General features: G+C 39.2%; 1 protein-coding gene across 1 annotated transcript in view; it reads right to left on the bottom strand.

Moving 5' to 3' along the window:
* LOC136834421 (glycosyltransferase 25 family member) overlaps positions 1-8,349 on the bottom strand; it is a 62,769-nt gene extending 54,420 nt beyond the window's left edge. Inside the window, exon 1 of the mRNA XM_067097001.1 lies at positions 7,042-8,349. Coding sequence (XP_066953102.1) covers positions 7,042-8,295 — 1,254 coding nt within the window. The 5' untranslated portion in view covers positions 8,296-8,349. The remainder of the gene's footprint in view (positions 1-7,041) is intronic.
* Positions 8,350-19,673: the final 11,324 nt, after the last annotated feature.

Here is a 19,673-nt window from a genome sequence, read left to right as displayed (position 1 = left end):
GATGGGAAAGCAGGCCCTCCAACGACGGGACGCCAGGTAGACCCAGGTGATGCCAGGTAGAAGTAAGGTCTGGAGCCTGCCCACCGAGAGAAGTCTCTACCGCCAAACCTGAAGACAAGGTCAGGTCAAAGAAGGGAGTCTACTTGCTCCGGGGGAAAAAGATTTCCCCCTGGAGCGAGGAGAGGCCCCCCGAGAGGATATCCTGATCATCCGCTCCCCCGCGGCCTTCCGCACCCAAGGCAGCAAGAAGGGGAAGCTAGCCGGGAGGGAGAAACAATCCTGACGGGTCATCCACCAAGGGAGTCATCAGGGGTGTATAACCCTCAGATGAAACCTTGGCAGGCTTCCTTCGGTACTATCTCCTCCCCTCAAACTTCACCCACTACTCGGCAGACCAGGAACAACACTCAGAACACGATGAAGTACGTGAACACGCCCCCTGCAAGATAAGCAAAAGGCGTGTGGGTTCATGTCAGTACTAGATTGAAAGCTATTACACTTCTTACCACCCACCCCAGGGCACACACGCTGGGGGAAGGTGGGCTTAAAGGTTTATCAAAGGCTTTCATGCTAACAAACAACAAGAAAAAGATCCCACCAGGGAAAATCAGCTTGACAGAAGTAAGGGCAGAGAGTGAAGAAACACGTCCACACCCGATCACGGCCGAAAGCAAATTGGAATGTTTACATCCCTGCAGGCGGGTTTTTTGAAAATCCTTTCGCTCTGACAAGTTCCCTGACAGTCTGAAGCCTGTCAGAGCAAGAGTGGACAAACCCTGATGATAGCGGAGGAAATGGGGTTGTTTGACAAGATTCAACAAAGTGGAAGAAGTCTTAGAAGGCTTAGAAAGTCTGTGAACCATTCTCTCTGCGGTCAAAAACGGGGCTGCAAGCATCATCGATGAGTTGCTGTGAGACTGAGACTTGTCAATGACTTCCCTCACCAAATTGAATAGAGGAAAAGCATACAAGTCCAGGTTGGACCAGTCCTGAAGCATTGCGTCTGTTGCCCCACACAGAGGGTCCGGGACTGATGCGCAACACAGGGGAAGATGGTGATTCTTAGATGTCACAAAACACTCGTAGGCAAGAACACTCATCTTGCCCTGAAATGGGTGACAATCTGAGTATGGTCGTTCTGGGCCCAAATGAAAAAATCTCTGGCTGCTTTGCAAAGAGAGAAAGTGCTTGCCTCCCTGGTTCCTTATGCAGGCTAGTGCTGTCATGTTGTCCGAGTGAACTGCGATTGTTCAGTTGTGCATCACTGAAGCAAAATGCTGAAGAGCCAGGTGTATCACTTTCAGTTCTTTTCTGTTGATGTGGAGCAGTCTTTCTTCTTACGACCACGTCCTTGCAACTTCAAAGTCCTGTAGATGAGCTCCCCATCCCAGATCTGAAGTGTCTGAGAATAAAGTTAGTTTTGGGTTCAGAGGATAAAACGACATCCTGACCAAGAATCTCTCTTCTCCCAGCCATCACTAAAGGTTGTCCTTGGTTTTGGGTGTAATGGGGAAGAAAAATGAGTCTGGAAACATCTCCCTATGCCAGCTGGCCTTTAGGAAGAACTGCAGGGGTCTCAACTCTTCTCTGTAATGGAAAAGCCTGAAAAATCTGAGTCAATCATCATTCCTAAGTAGATGATCTACTGAGTCAGGACTAGTTGTGACTTGGAAAAGTTGATCAGGAGGCCCAGATCCTGGGTCTTTTGCAAGTCCTCTGTGCAACGAGCGCTTGACGGGGAGCGAAGGAGCCAGTCATCGAGGTACAGGCATATAATTATGCTCATCAGATGTAGCCACTTCTCTAACATGGTGAAAATCATGGTGAAGACCTGTGTGGCCGTTGAAAGACCGAAACAGAGGGTTTGAAATTGGTAGATCCTGCCCTGGAACACGAATCTAAGTACTTTTTGGATTCCGAGTGGACTGGAATGTAAAAGTATGCGTCGTCCATGTCTATCGTAACCATCCAATCCTCTTGATGGATGGAGGACAGCAATGACTGATTGGTTTCCATTCTGAATTTTGTGACCTTAACAAAGAAATTCACAGCACTCACTTCCAGGGCAGGTCTCCACCCTCCCGATGACTTGGGTACGATGAAGAGACGGTTGTAAAACTTCTACAAGCTCACGTCTTTCACAATTTCTGTAATCCCTTTCCTGAGCAGAGAAGTAGCCTCGGGCTAAAAACCACTTTGAGCCTACAGAGTAGGCCGTCAAGCTGATGGGCACTCATTCCAATAGAGGTTTTATGTTGAATGGGATTGAGTGACCCTCTCTCAAGACTTCTATCACCCATGGTTCTGTACTCTTTACTTCCCATTTTCTCCAAAAATTGAGAAGTCTTGTTCCCACCAGAACTTAGAGGACCGGGTCCTCACTTGTTAAAGGAGGGTCTGGTAGAGGATTTGTTGACTGGGCGTACCGCACGGAGCTTGGTACGTGGTCGGGGCTGATACCAGCTGACCGCCTGGCGTCAGACGAGCAATCGCCCACATAGGACGATCGGGTGCCAAATGGTGGTTGGAGCTCTCGGCTCAGCTCACCTTCACTCAGGTGCTCATAACCCATTGCATCAACATGCGTCACTGGGCATTCGACTGCTATTGAATGTTCAAAACATAAGGCAGTACAGTATCACCAACTAGCCGCTTGACGCCAGTTGTGCGATCAGCCATAATACTGCCTCCTCTCACTGGGAGCTCAGCCGACGCTGAACACACCCCCGCCGGGCACTTGGCTGATACTAGCTGACAGGAGCTCTTCTTAAATGAGAGTTGTGGTATGACTGTGCCTCCTGCCCACAGCGGAATTGGGGTCCCTCGCCAATACAGCGTACACGTATATTCGGAATCCTTTTCAATGGCTGTCCATCGAAACCTGCAGACAGCAGGATCGACTGAGGAGTAACTACCCAGAGGCAAAACCCCTATGGACTCTCATGGACCAACAGTATGCCTCCTCCCAGGTTTAGGGGTGTCTGACAGGGACCGAGTTTAGGAGATCCAATAGGGCCGGATAGCCACATCCTCCACTACACATCCAGTAAGATGCCTTTCCATTGGCTGTCTGTTGATACCTGGGACCGGCAACAGGCTCGACTGAGGGGGACACTACCCGTGGGCAGACTCCACTGACCTACCTAGGCCTAGGAGCATCAGTGGGACAAGAAGTCACCTCTTCCACTGGCACAACACTTGCACCAACATTTCATTTACATGATCCCAATGGAAGGCCCAAGTTGGGTTACAGTATCTACAAAAACATTAAATTTCTTATCTACCTGGGCTTTGAGGCTGGCTAAGGCACTGGGCTCGGAAGGTAGGGAGCCAGGTAAAGGAGTTACAGGTAGAGTGAAGAGACTAGGAATTGGGGAAAAACCTGTCACAGGAGTCGATGGAACAGACACATCAGGAGAATGAGGCAAACTAACTTCAGCTTTAGCAGCCGCCTTTCTCTTTCTGTCTCTTTTAAAGTCTCGCTAAATGAGAATTCAAAGTTATCCACTTCCCCTGATCCCATTCCTTATACTCATTACAGTTAATGTCAGAGGAACAAACTGGTCCTCTACAAGAAGTACAGATAGTATGAGTGTCATACAAGCAGATGTTAGTGTCGTCTTGCAGCCCTTGCTGCAATACCTAATGCTTAAACACTCGAGTCTGACATAGTTCAGTCACAATCATGAAAATAGCTAAGCTAAGATAGATCAGTGCTACCAAAATCCACAATGTACTTCACCAAAAGTTGGCGATGTCGGCAAACAACCAGTGAAAACAAAGTAAAACACAAAAGCTACCCAACAGCCGATGTCATCAGTCAATGAGTGCTGGACTAATTGAATAACTGAGCCGGTTGTACCTACCTATTCTTCCCCAAAAGTGGGCGGGGTCTGTTACCTACACCAAAACAATATGAGTGCTACCGCAAAATTTAAAAAAAAAACTTAAGCTGCCGCGAAAAGTAGGAACTATATAATAGCAATGTAATTACTACTTGGTAAATTACTCATATACAAAAGGAAATTTATCACTTGTATTTATTTACTTATGTTACATGCCTGGGGGTCAAACAAAGATTCCCAGAAGGGGTCAATGGTCTAAAAAGTTTGGGAGCCTGTCCTAAAGAAAGAAATATCTTGTTACACAGAACTGCATAAAATCAATGATCACTGTTCAGTTTTGGATCTCATTCTTGTACAGTAATCTTATTGTTTTCTTGAAACTTCCTACACCTCTGAAGTGGTACGTTGAAGCGTAGATATGGGTCCTGTTCAGTAGCAATATACCTTTTTTATAAATTAATTAATTTGGCTGTACTAAATCTTCCTATACTTTGGTTTGTTAAGCCACTGGCCTAACCTAATATACAATTACCATAAACTAAACTGTCAGAGACAAAAACTATGAACAAGAAGTAGGATGCCTCTCTTTAATTCATTATACAAATTTTATGGCACTCTAAGTCATGTTAAGGGAAAGGGGGGGTTGTCTAAGATAAGTACCTGTGCCTTAGTTCCAATAAAGTTAAGTTAGGATACATCCATGTAACTGTTCTTGCTAAATTTTTATCTTTTAGAAAATTTCTGGTGGTTTTTGGAACTAAGAATTTTTTGATTGATTAATTGATTTATGTATTGCCTACCTTCTGACTGGGTATTTCACTAGTTTTTGGACTTTTCCCTATGTGCTGGGAAAACAAAAATGAGTGGTTGGCATCAAAACTAATGGTCAGACATAAGGTTCATATATTTGACTAGGAAACAAAATACTGAATAACCTACTGCTTTAAGTGGGAAGATTTTAAAATGGCTACTCTAGATGTGTTAACATGAAAGTTAGGTGGGGGAGGGGGGTGTTTGGAGAGGTAGGGCCTCTACAGCCATGTAGAAAGCAGGGCCCAAGCTCTGGTTAAGTTAGGATGGATTCCTATAACACTGAAGTGTATTCAGTAGTGAGATACTTCTTTGGGTAGCTTGCAGAATGATGGGATCAGGCCTTTCCAATGTTATTTCCTCATCAGTGCAAGGTCTCCAGCAACTAACTGACACTTGCTGCAGATATGCCGAGGACTCTGACATCCTGCACAATAAAACCAAGACCCAGTGCGTGTCACTGCTCCTGAGACTGCTTAAGCATATTGCAGAACCAATTTCCCTCGGAAATCAGTGTCTAAAATTTGTGCATGAATTTGCGTATTTGAGCCACTTCATAATGTACAACCTAAAAGATGCGGCAGATGAAGAACAGAGGCGTCATAAACTATGTGCAACTGGCAACATGACTGCAAAGAGGTTCGCCTTTTCTCACCGAGACATATATATGCTACGGCATATATATGGGTGTTCCCTTTGGATGAACTTTACCTGAGAGGCCATGAGACTTATCACCGTTGTTCACAACGACATTCTGAGACGCCTCACCGACACACCTCACTACCATTCTGCCATGCGTATGTTCATAGAAAACCGTCTGGATAATTTAAAAATTATTGCTGGGTGCAATGTCCAGTTTGATCACCCAACTGGGAAACAGCAGCAATTCGTTCATACAAAGCATCCTAAGCAGTGAGGCAAGAAGAAGATCTAAAATGTGGGAAAGATTAATGATGTTATCTTCCTTCACACGGGGTAGGCCTGAGTTGCTGTGTATCTTATTCTCTATTTTTACAATTAGATTAAGTGTCATCTGCAGAATCTGTTATTATTATTATTATTGTCTTTATTATATTTCTATGTTTATTATTATTATTATGGTAGATCTAAGTAGTAGCTCCTTGGTGGCAGTTTCCAACTTGACTTTTTCTACAGTTTTTTGGTTGCTAATTATGGATTTACCTTCAGTTTTTGTCACACGAATATAATTAACCTGTAATTAACCCCTGAAGTCCATCCAACAAGGGGTTTCCATATGCGATCTTCACGAGACAGAGCACGGGTACGTCTGTTTCGAACGGTTCATATCCCGTCCGGCAAGTGCAATAACTTGTTAACATATGGGTAGCCAACCCCCCTGGGCCAGTGCTAAACACAGCGAAGCGACATTCCATTTGGCCGACAACAAACAAATGCACCGCCAGTATCAGCAGACGCCCTAAAAGTGTAGAAAAAACCAGTTCCCAAGGTCAAAACAGGAGCAGAGCTAATACTTAGAATTACCATTATTATTATCTTTATTATTACTGTGATTATTATTATTACTGAGATATACTATTTTCACTTTTCGTATGTCAACTTCTGGACCTGGCTTCTGTAACCACCTAAGGTCCCTAGCTGGAAATTAATTGTATGCAATCTGTTTTCTTAATTTTCATCACTTTCAATATTTTTTACTATTATAATCAATATTATTATTTCTACTGCTTCAGCAACTGTGTAGATATTGCCGATTACCATTTTTATCATGTTATCTCATGTATCTAGATTGTGTGTATTGTATTGTCTCTACTTTGTATATTCCATTTATATGGCCCTAAGCTACAATGGATATTATTACTGTATTATTGTTATTATTATTATTATTATTATTATATATTACATATTTAGTGTACTTAGGGGGGTCCAGGGTACTGGGCCCTATGTGAAGTTGGGACGGTAAGGTCTGGTTAGGTCAGGACATGGCACTCCAGGAAAGGTTAGGTTTGTTTTTGTCTGCAGAACGTGTTCCCATCATTCTACGCTTGCCCCACTTCCTGCACATCTTGAGGTGGAGGATGTAAAAATGGTTACTCTAAGGGATAGGATATTCATTTGATAAAAAAAAAAAGAGGGGGGAGACAAATACTGTATATTATTACCATTCCCATCAGTAAAACAAATTAGAAATGGATGCAAAGTACTGTAATGTCTCCACTTTAAGTTAATGGTTACTGTATTCTAATTACAATATTAACTAAAACTTATAACATTTTAATTTTTACATAAACTACTTTGGATCCCTAAATGTAAGCAACATACTTTGCTAGTAAAGAAATACTTTCTAGCTTGCCGTTAACATGCAAACAACCTTGTAAAAGTATTATATTACAGTAGGCTACAATACCTTCTTATGTCCATTATTCACAATATCAACCCATATGTAGTAATGGCTCAGAAAACAGCCGATTTCTCCGTATGTCATGTCTCTCTGTGACCAAGGATCTTTGTAGTCCTCCATCTGTTTTACCCCCATTTCTTTGAGATAGCTTTCATTAAGCTTTTTGCCATCGACAGCATCAAAGATCTTGACATTCAGACCCAACTCGTCAAAACTGAGGAGCATCCTTCCACGTCGCTCTGGTCTCCTCGCCAAACTGATGAGATAGACTTCATCAAAGCCAGCTTTGTTCTTTTTCGGTAATGCTGGTACATACTTTGCTAACTGTGTTGAAACTTGCAGTGGAGGAAGATCCACCAGCACTTCCAGTTTCAAACTTTGTAACTGTTTATAATCTATAACCAGATTTTGATTTTCCCCCAGTGGAGGTGGTATGAATCCATATTTCTCATAATTAAACACGTGCATTTCTAATCCTGCTAACTTTGCAGATATGGCAAAAGTAATAATATCGTCATGGGGACCTTCATACGAACTCAAATTCTTTGGAGAAAAAGTAAGATTATCAGATGCAACCAACCTCAGATCTACCAACACACATGAATGAACCATAGGCACTGCATGACAGCCGGTTTGCTTCCGATCTAAAATTGGGATGTAATCGTCTGTTCGTGTGTACCAATAATCTTCAGTCATGCCTCCCCAGAAATTACTATAGGTTGCCAATGAGTTCAACATAGGAGCGATGATGGCCCTATCCTCACCTATCATAAGGTACAGAATATTGCTTTTTGTAAGAAAGACGTCGACATCTAGGAACCATATGTAATCTGACCACGAATTCCGAGCAAGGGTTAAAGCTTCCTCTTTCAAGCTGATTAAATGGTCGAATCTATCGTCACCCCATTGGGTCGGCTTGACTTCAGACGGGTACAGCCTGGGGGTGCTTCTGTCAAGCATAACATTAACGGAATGGTAACGATGTTTATTGCTGAACAACCAATCTTCCAATATGTCGATGGTCTTGTCCTGATTATGGTCGGAACGAATAAATAGAGACATCCGATTCTTTGGGTACTCCAGTCTCTCGAACAACGTCAGGAAGTATGGGAGAGTGTGCTCCTTGTTACGGGCTAACAACACTACTGTTATTGTCGGTTCTTTCATCACATTTTGATTTATAGCTCCTTGAACATTCAGGTCACTTATCAGTAATGTTATAAGATATATGGCACACGTAAAACTAGACGACAGAGCCATTTTCGACTCGTTGTCTACCAGTTATCCTCCTCCTCCCTCACATCCTATGTAAACAAGAACCTTTTGCGGCAGCGTTCAGCTTCCTTAACTAATGCGAATGTGCGTTCGATTGCGTTGTCGTAGTCATATTTTTCATAGTTTTTTAAACTTTTCCAATGTCCTTACAATATTTTCTTTAGAGATTACGCCACAATTCTTAATTTTAAAATTAAACATTATAAAATCCATAAATGACAATTCACGTGAAGACATCTACCTTACATGAAACTAATTCTCGTAGTCGTAGATTGCAGAACCATTGTAATATCGGACAACTGGTACGACGAACTGTTTTTAGCTGCCAGATCATGAGATACCCACTCGGTGCCAGATCACCAAGAAAAGTGCCACAATGCTACCAACATATAACCCTGTTTAATAGGTTATTATTTCTATACTGGGGATGACGAAGAAAGAATAAAACCAGCAAGAATCCAATCACTTGAATGTGCAAAATAAGGTATAAAACTCTAATGAAGTTGTGAATTAAAGCAACACAATATAACTGAATGTGCCATTTGGTCACTGGGTAGCCCTGTCTTTCAGCTAACATATCAGAGCCATAACGCAAACAATTTATCTTTTAGGAGAATCACACGTGTTAGCCCAACATTTTCTATATCAAGGAGGATAGCGTTTCGTCTACTGATGCTCAGCTTAATTGTTTTGTGGAACGTAAACATTTGGTGATGCACAAATTGTACAGAGACAGTTCCTTGCTTGGGTTTATGTTTTTCTTTTGCGATCTCAGACGAACTTGTTAATTTTAGTCCATAATTGGAAATGCTCTAATATGGCCTATATCCTCCAGCACACAGAACTGGCTGAATATTCTTTATTACATATATTATCTAGAGGTATGTATGCCTAAAAAAAAAACTTTGAAACCTCAATGACAGGAAAAAATTGTTTAATTAATTAGGCCCTGGTGATTGAATTTTAGGGGAATTAAGTTTGGAGAAAAAACGTTGTGTAACAAAAAAGAAATGCTTCAAAGATTGCAGAAAAAGTAAAGCGTAATTCGTCTAAATTTCGATTTGCAGATCTTGTATCACAGTGCCTCTCTCTCTCTCTCTCTCTCTCTCTCTCTCTCTCTCTCTCTCTCTCTCTCTCTCTCTCTCTCTCTCTCTCTCTCTGCAAGTTACTTCGTTGCAACTATGTCGATTTCCGCTCTGATCTGTGGGTGCTTTCAGAATGTAACCTCGGACATAAATGACCTTTAAGGCTTTAATATTTTAATTTTGACAGAATCTCTCTCTCTCTCTCTCTCTCTCTCTCTCTCTCTCTCTCTCTCTCTCTCTCTCTCTCTCTCTCTCTCTCTGACTGAAATTCATAAACTAATGGACAACATGCAGTGCTGTACATGTCAGTCTCTGAACGATACATTACTAAGCTTACTAGATTTTACGCAAGAGCAGAAATTAATTATCTTTGTCGTAATTTCATGAGATGACAACAAGGACACTGCTTCATGAAATGCTCCTTCCACTGAACGAAAAGATGGCTATAACGTGTGCAAATGTTATCATCAGATGAATGCTCGTTAGTAAAACATTCGTTCCAATCGTGTTGTTATGAATTACATTGATTGGCTTGCTCTTTTGTTTTCTTTCGTTTATATTTCAGCCTGATCAAGGCAAGAATAGCGTGGGAAGAAAAATCGTATATAATATCTATAAAAGTATGATAATCGAACGTCAATAGTTCCTAGAGATTTGATTTGCGAAAATCTGATCTGTGAGGTAGGCTGACTCACTTTATCCAGATAATCTTGAGTGCTTAAAGGACAGGCCGTCGCCCGAATTTGTGAGGCGTCAGTGCGAAAGCAGAGGACACAAAGAAAAAGGAGATTCCTAAAGAATAGCATCTTGAAGCAAAATAAGCATAAATGATTTTTTTAAAATTGTGTCAATAATATGTAACTGGGCCCGTTGCTTTCCTGAATTATTTATCAAAGCTAATGGCCTTTTAAGTTTTCCATGTAGGAATCATAAAAATTATGATAACAATAATACTGTAGTAGGAGAAGCGGTGAAGCAGTAAGCCAGACAGGATTACGTAACGCCGGCTTACGCCTTTCATCCACAGAGGCAAGCAAATTGATTTTCTGCGTGTTGCCATGGGAGATGCCAGGCTTACGAGTCGGGCTGCATTTGCAATCACAAAGTCGAAGAAGAAACAGCGGAACAAATCTTCGAGTGAGTCAGTCAGCAAAAGAACGAACAATAAAATAGAAGAGACGACAAGAGAAAGACTATATGAACAGGACCCAAACCCAACCAAGACTAAAAAGAATGACCATGTAAAGGAAGGAGGGTATGACGAGTTTGTCAACAAGTTCTTTCCCTGTATCGGAAATCGCAAGGGTTGAACTTTCAGGAGAGACCATGAAGATAAATGGAAGAAAAAGGCTGCGCCTGTGAAGAAAGTTGTTTATTTTCATATCGGAATCCGCACAGAGAGAGAGAGAGAGAGAGAGAGAGAGAGAGAGAGAGAGAGAGAGAGAGAGAGAGAGAGAGAGAGAGAGAGAATTACCCACAGGAGTTTGCGAGTAAACGAATGAAAGCAAAATGAAGATGAAAGGAATGCAGAGTAACGATGCATTATCATGCCTTATCCGTTCCCCTCTCTGAAGAATGGAAGATTAGAATAATCAAAATAGATCAACAAATGATGTGACAGAACTTTGAAGGAAGGAGAAAAATTTAAGGGAAAAGAAGCAAGAAAAAGGGGAAAATATTTAAATGGGAAATGAATAAGACGAAATGGCGATAAGAGAGACTGCAATTCATTCTGAAGATTAATATTCCATTAAGGAATACTATGATTTTTCTGACATGGAACACATAACCCAAATACATTTTTCCTTTCAGGTCGCATCAAAGGTGTTTGTTTTTGTGTGTGTAATTAGAGAGAGAGAGAGAGAGAGAGAGAGAGAGAGAGAGAGAGAGAGAGAGAGAGAGACTGTATTTTCCTTGCAAGAGGTTCCCGTGAGGATTACATCTTCGGCCCTGCCAACATCTGTGAATTTAATTTTATGTATATGTGTGTATATTCGTGATTTCATTCCTCGACTAGCGTTTATAATAATAATAATAATAATAATAATAATAATAATAATGGTCTAACTGCGAGTAAACAAACTAAAGTGCAATAGTCTAAGAGTCTAGACAGACGCCGAGTAACAAGAGGTGAGTGAGCAGGCAGAGGGCAACATAATTATAGTCCCAAGTTCTATTACCACCTTCACCTCTGCCCAACGCCTCCTCTGGGTGGCTCCTCCGCCCACAGAAACATGTGATGAGGATCCTTATGCGCTTTTTGTTGCGGGCATAACTTTCTAAATTGCTGCAGCTATTTGTCAAGAGAGATTCTAGCAACATCGACGCCAGGCAGTAAGTTTCTTTTATGAGACTGCATATGCGGAGTTGACAAAGGAAAGGCCTTGCAGTGTAGGTTAATTACACTATCGGTAACTTTCGTCATCCTTAGGGGGTGGTGGTAAACTCTTTTTCCCCATGTGCATAGAGTACTGTTGAAGCACGCAGTATAGTAGCCAGTTTCTCTTTGTGCTAAAAAATATCTCCCAGACACTGAACTGAAGAGAGAGAGAGAGAGAGAGAGAGAGAGAGAGAGAGAGAGAGAGAGAGAGAGAGAGAATATTTGTCTTCCTATACGAGTATTCTTATGCAACCTATATTTTGGTCTTCGAACATACATAGCCTGCCAACGGCAAAAATACCCAACACTGAGTCGGCTCAACATAAAACTAACGGTAATTTTTCCCCCTAAAAGCGCACTCATATATCTGACCATCACTCGTTTTCAAAACTGTACTCATAAAAGCTCAGTTACAATCTACAGCTACGTAGCAGTCTCAGTACATATGAATATATGCATGCATACACACACACACACACACATACACACACACACACACACACACACACACACACACACATATATATATATATATATATATATATATATATATATATATATATATATATATATATATGTGTGTGTGTGTGTGTGTGTGTGTGTGTGTGTGTATGTATTTATTATATATGTATGCTCACAAACATACACACGCACACACATTTTTGCGTGTGTGTGTGTGTGTGTGTGTGAAAAACATGTTATTCAGAATTGTTAATAGGAAGATAGGAAGTAATGAACAGATGGAGTGAAGGAAATGGAAAGTAAGGACCATAAAAACAAAGAAGTGAGAGTGTGCGCATTATAGAAGTGCAAGGGTAAGTATGTAAAGAGGTTCGACATGCTGTTGATGAGCTTTCTGAGTATGTGTAGGAAGTGGCTAATGTTGTGGTGATTTATGGACATGAAGTTATGCCAGCCACTTTCGATTCAGCAGTTCAAGTATGAATGTGACAGTGACCATCTTCTCCTCCGCAGTATTCAATGGAGCCGTTTTTCATTAGGGGAAATCAAATAGTCAAATACTGAAATTATATATATATTTATATATATATATATATATATATATATATATATATATATATATATATATATATATGTATATGTGTGTGTGTGTGTGTGTGTGTGTGTTTTGTTTGTGTGTCCATTTGTCTGACGTCATGAGTACAAATTGCACGTTCATTCTTTATCGAGGGGAAAAAAAGCAACATAAATAACAACTGACTGAACTCGGGCGAGCCAAGTATGTTGATGACATTTTCATCCTCATCTCTGACGGACCAATAAACAACAGTCTGCGATACAAGATACAAGATAGTGCCACCGGAAGTGTGACACAACCATTTAATGGAAAGAATAAATCTGCTGGTCGTTCCGCAGAGCCATAGTGTTTTTAAAGAGAAAATTTTTGTTTTAGAGTAAACTTAGTTTTCTACTGACTCGCTGATTACAACTGGGCAGTTAGAGCTATATATTCAATGTCGCTGACGACGATTACAATCTCACTTTGCTCTATGGCAAAAGATTTGTGAGGAGTTTCTGTAGTTCATTTGCGCTGTCTGATTCATATTTTTATAAATAATTGGTGACTGAGAATTAAGAGTTCATCGCATATTGTTGTACTTACACACACGGGTGTGTGTGTGTGTATATATATATATATATATATATATATATATATATATATATATATATATATATATATATATATATATATATATATATATATATATCTAATAAAAGGGGCCCATAAAAATGCCAAAATGTAGAAAGTTAATGCTATATTTCAGAGAACAACTGTCTCCTCTTCAGGCAAGTAATGAATGAGATAAGTTACAGTAAGCGGTATTTATACCAAAAGATCTAGAGGTCAGTCGTCACGTCACTCCAGTTGACAATTTCTCCTTAATCTTCTTAATTGGTGGTTGGAGGAAAATCTTATCTATAATATCTGAGTCCCAAGCTCCTCTTGAGAGGTTCATCATATTTCTTTGTTTAATCAATGCTGATTCTGCCATCTGTCTTTTGAACCAACAATTGCTGCTATAAATTATACATGAAAAATTCCAGTTTATTCTGTGATTATGGTTATTTATGTGGTTAAAAATAGCTGAGCTCTGTTGGCCATACCTAACTGAATGTTTATGTTGTATTAATCTCTGGGGGATTGATTTACCTGTAAAACCGATGTAGGACTGGCCACATCAGCAAAAGGGTTAGAGATTCCAAGTGTCTGTGTCAAATTCTTAATCCTGTCCAGGTGTGGGATTTTTATTTTATTGTTAGGCGTCTCTGTAGTCTTGTTTTGAACTGGACAGTAGAAGATTATGTCAGCGTTATGGATTGCTTTCTCAATTACATGGTCAGGGTACTTTAAAGGTGACAGCTGCTTACGGATTAGTTCAATTTCCTTTTCCAGGAAATCTGGGGAGCAAATCCGTAAGGCTCTCAAGAATAAATTGCTGGCCATGCCAGTCTTGATAGAAATGTCATGATAACTAAAAAAGTAAATTTATGAAAGTGAAAATGTTGGTTTTCTGTATAAGGTAAATTTGTATTCTGTCGTGTCTCTAAGTATTAAAACATAAAGAAAAGAAATTTTGTCGTCTGTTTCCCGTTCAACTTTAAATTTGATGCGGGGCACTAATGCGTTTAATTCTTAAAGAAATTCGTTGAAATTGCCCCACCTATTATCCCAAAATGTTAAGCTATCATCCACATATCTCATCCACAGCATGTCTTTAGGTTTTATTGCGTTTATTATTATAGTTTCAAAATATTCCATGTATAGATTGGCTAAAACAGGACTTAAAGGGCTGCCCATGCTGCACCAGAATTTTTTTTTTTATAGAATGACTCCCCGAATGAAAAGACGTTATTTGATACACATAATTCAACTAACTTTATTATTTTATCTAGGGCTAGTGGGAAATGATCTAAATAGGGTACTAATTTTTCTCTCAAAAACTGTAGAACGTCCTGGTACTTTTGTGAATAGGGAATCTATACGTCTAAGCTTAAAACTTTTATGTTGTGAAGTATATGTGCTTCTTTGAATTTATGACAGAAATCTTCAGAATGTTTAATGTGACTGGGAGAAAATGTCCCTAAGAAAGGGGAAAGGAGGCCGGCTAACCACTTTGAAATGTTATAACTGAAAGCTCCAGCACATGAGATGATGGGTCCGAATGGAAGATTATCTTTATAAGTTTTGGGAAGGCCATAAAAGTAAGGTAGTGTTGGGTTAATGACTTTAAATTCCTTCAGCAGTTCAATGCTCTTTTTATCTTTGCCAATTAATCTTACTTTTCTAAAAAAAATTTGTGGGGACGTTTTGGGGAGGATTTTTCGCTAGTTTGTCATAAGTGTTCGTGTCACTACGGAGTTGGTTGATTTTGTTGAGGTAAAAGTTTTTGTTCATAATCACGATTTTGCTGTCTTTGTCGGATCTACTTATGAAAACATCTAATTTTTGTAGCGAGGGGATGGCTCTCATAAATCTAGGGGGACAGGGTATTCTTGTTAAGGTCAGCTAATGCATTTAGTAAAATGCCTTTTAAACATATCTCTTCTCTGCTGCAATTTTTATCAGATATTAATTTGTTAAAAACAACTATAAAATCTAGATTATTTTTCTGGTTTGACATGAGAGTAAAAGATAAACCAAGGTTTAAGACTAAGTGTTGGTTTACGGTAAGGAGGGTGTTAGATAAATTTAAAACTTTATCTTTCTGCTCAAGATTGTTTCGAGCGTTATTCTTTAATTTAACTTACGGGAAAGTCTGTTGGAATGAATCGCGCTATTATAGACAACAGTGCCAGAACAAAATGCAACCAGATACCTGCACATGTGGTCCGATGTGAGGAGACGGAGGTTAGACTTGGTTCCATAATCACTCTGCCTAGTACAAAGATCTCGCACTTCGCATTTTCAGTTCTTTCCTCCAGGAATATCTCGTGTGAGAGAGGGAAGGGGTCCGATAGCAGAGTCCTCATGAACCCGTACATTTTAGGAAGGGCTTGTTCCTTGAGACATTCTTCGAGGAAATATTTTTTATTTTTCAGCCGGTGTAGTCTGATCAGTTCTTTTTCAAACTTGCGAAAAACGGGCTTGACTTCTGGATGTGGGCGTTTTTATGGGCTCCTTTTATTAGGTGGAATTCTGTTTTAACAGAATATATATATATATATATATATATATATATATATATATATATATATATATATATATATATATATATATATATATATATATATATATATATATATATATATATATATATATATATATATATATATATATATATATATATATATAAAGAGACCTTTTGCAAGAATAGAGAGAAGACAATAGACGAAAAAATACAAGTCAGCAAACATAAGCTGATAAGAAAATTTGAATAAGAATTTTATACATTGAACTAGTCATATACAATGTTAATATTCATCATATATCTCTAGCACCAGGACCACAGACTTTAACAGAAGTTTACAAACTATGTCGATATACAAATAAAAACACTAATCTAAGTTTGGGACTGGAGTAACAACACACTTGCAACGTATGGAAACGGCTAGCTCTGGACAAGAGTTAATTTTGAATGGAGTGCAAATTTTAATCATAGTTTATTCATTAAAATGTGTAACTACAACCGTTGCTTCAAAGAAAAGTTGGTCATTCCCGGCACTGTTGTATTTATTCCTGTCTGAGGACGATGTGAGTTGTTTGTTAAGCAAGGACAGGCTTTCGTCTAGAGTGGAGATGAAAATACAAGTACGTACTTCACTTGTGTATCTGGATTTTGCAACATAACAAGAAACTTGAATGATAAAACCCTAACACGAATAGAAAGGAAATTCACTCTATAATCTCAAACAACTGCGCATTCCATGATAACAACGGATGCTTGAAAACATGGATGTGTGAAGACTCATTCGCATTCTCAGTAAAGTCCAGTGCAATTTCAGTGGTTAACGAGGCAAGACATGACCTGTTTGGCAGAAAAAAAGGACTATGCTACAAAACTTGCTTGATATCAGGCAGGACACGTGTAAGGACATGCATTCTTCCGTCAGCCAGAAGCACCAAGACCGACAGACTTGGAACTGGGTAGCATGGCTAGACACTGGAAATCTTCTGTAATGTCGCACAATATCAGGAGACACGGTGTGGTTGCAACGTGGAATATACTGGAAAGTGCAAGTCCTACTGCTACAAAATTAGCTACACTGGTCTTTGCAGATGCCATTTCCAAGCTTAGATGGGTGATCCAATTTTAGTCTGACACTATATGGATATCAAGATGCAGTGCTGCCGTCCATGCGAGTAGTTATTTACAAGTTTATGGAAAAACGATGAATCAAATTATTAAAAACAATCTGTTAGATTCGCATACTCGGTAGATGCAGAGAGCTTACTTAAACGCATTAATTTTGATACGATTATTTTGCTACACCTTTGGTCAGATAATTTGATTGCGACGAAAACATACACATGAAATAAGCATTTCACTTCTAGAAAAGCGTTAGGTAGAATAAAATCAGACTTAATTGATATTCCTGAGGAATTTGAACAGAAACATGTGCTGGATAATAAAAAAGTTTATGAAAGAACCCAGGATAAGAAAGTCACTTAATGATAAGTGAACTATTGTAAGAGTAACAAGAAAGATAAGAATGATCAGAATTGTGAATATTTCATAAATAAAGCATGCACATTGGGCTAAGTGAACGACAGTGCCATAGATAAATAGAAAGATATGGAAGAAGAAATTCAAAAGAACACAAGTTTTTATCCAGCAATATGAGATGCAAGTTAGTTGTTGAAAAGCAGACCAGGGAACAATATTCAGTGAATGGAAAAATAAAGGAAAAAATATTCTTGGGATAATCAGGTCTCCAAAAATCCGGAAATAATCACTCCCAGTTTGTTTATGTAACTCGTGAAGTGATAGACCGGATATGTTTCTCAAAAGTGAAGTAGCAATCAAGACTGGCAGTCCTAGGATTTTACAGTGGCACGTAGTTAAGGAAATATTATCCGTGAAAAGATTTATATTGGTTGGTTTGTGGGGAGATGGGAGGGGAGGTGTGGACCTGATCTTCTAGACCTACGGACAAGCATATTTTCAGTGTTGCTGTTTCAACTTCATTCTCCGCTATTTCCACCCTACACTTAGTTAAATATCTGTTACGGGAATTGGCAACCACAGGCTTCCAGTTAGAAGAGAGTGTGCAGAAGTAAGCAGCTTGTTTCCTAGTTAAATCACCGTTCCCCCATATACAGTATAATATAAATATTAAGTAGGCGCAGAAGTTACAGTTACAACTTAAAAACAACGGAACTTCAGTTCTCATCTACGGTTCAGTTATGTTGCCAGTTTTAAGGCCTTTTTTTTTAATTGCTAAATTTAATGACGCCAAATTTCGGAAACGGATAAGGATAGCATGAGCGGTATGTATAAAACTTCACTCTTTGGAATTATAATAACATTAAGAAACGGAGAGCTCTTGGGATTATACTATTTCAATTGCGACCCGTTATACTCTTCTCGAATCAGCATTTTCAGACAAAACAGCTAAGAATACGTGTAATTTTAACTGCACAAGATATAAAAAAATATTCAAATTAGGGAAGAAAGACATTGCAGAAATGAGTCAAGAGGAATTCTTTGAATTCAGTATTGGTTTCCTATCTCATACGTTTATAGATTCTGAAATGTTTAGAAGCAATGATCTTTATTTCTAGTGCTAGTGTTAATTCATTGAGAATTATCGAAAGATTTACTTACACCGTATACATTGTAATATCTTCCTATCAGCGTGATAGTTCTGTGGCCTGACTAGTAGGTGTCACACTTCCTTGAAGAGAGAGAGAGAGAGAGAGAGAGAGAGAGAGAGAGAGAGAGAGAGAGAGAGAGAGAGAGAGAGAGAGAGAGAGAGAGAGAACTCCCTGGTTTGGTTCGTAGGGAATAATTTCTTAAAATCTTTAACTCCTCCTGAGATTTTAACCATACGCTATGAATTTTATAAGCTATAATATCACTATCTTACTGATATAAAAATTCCTGAGCAGATTTCTTCATGATAATCAGTTTCTAGTCCTATAAATGCACTCTTTAATATATTTGAAATCTAATTTTGTTTCTTAATTGTTCTCACATTGCTTCTTATTGAGACATCTAAAAAAAAGAAAGTGACTTTCCGGGTCTGACTCTAAAGGTCCACACAAGGTGTCTCATTCACTTCCTCATTTTATATTTCCACTTATCGGTAGCTACCAAGCCCAAGGGTTCGTATTGGGAGGCTCAATCTCGAACAGCAACAACAACGAATAGCCGTTTCACCCAGGATTAAGGGAGTCCTTTCCTCGGCGAATTTTACATTTTCATGTTTTGTATTTCAGTCGGGCACTAACTTAGGATTATCTTGTCTGTCACTGAGGATTATGAACGTATCCTTTGCGAATCATTTTCAATATAAAGTCGGGAGGACAATTCTAATCATGTGAGGCAGAAGAAACTCCGATAGCATGCCTTTAACATCGAACATAATATTCTGCAGTAAATAAAAATTTATTAACGCACATAAACTCACAGTTCTAGGGGATTTTAAAAGGTGTGATCACGCCTCTAGCTTCATCGTTTTGTCCATTCAAAACTATACAACTAGAGATGCTTTAAAATAACCAATCCTGAAATTCCTCGCTGTAACTTAGTCAGTGTACGTTGATTTGTCGTGAGAATTTTGGGAAAACATTTTATAAACTACTGTAAATAATTTCCATTCATATACAATTCCATTTATTGATAATTTATTTGGTATTCCAAATTAAGAGCTATCATTTTTAAGCTATAGGCCTGCTCTTTGTAATTTTTTAAAATCTAGAATTGTCGTGTATT

Source organism: Macrobrachium rosenbergii, chromosome 53 (genome assembly GCF_040412425.1).
Source record: "Macrobrachium rosenbergii isolate ZJJX-2024 chromosome 53, ASM4041242v1, whole genome shotgun sequence".
Taxonomy (NCBI): Eukaryota; Metazoa; Arthropoda; class Malacostraca; order Decapoda; family Palaemonidae; genus Macrobrachium; species Macrobrachium rosenbergii.
This window is presented reverse-complemented; position numbering and strand designations above follow the sequence as displayed.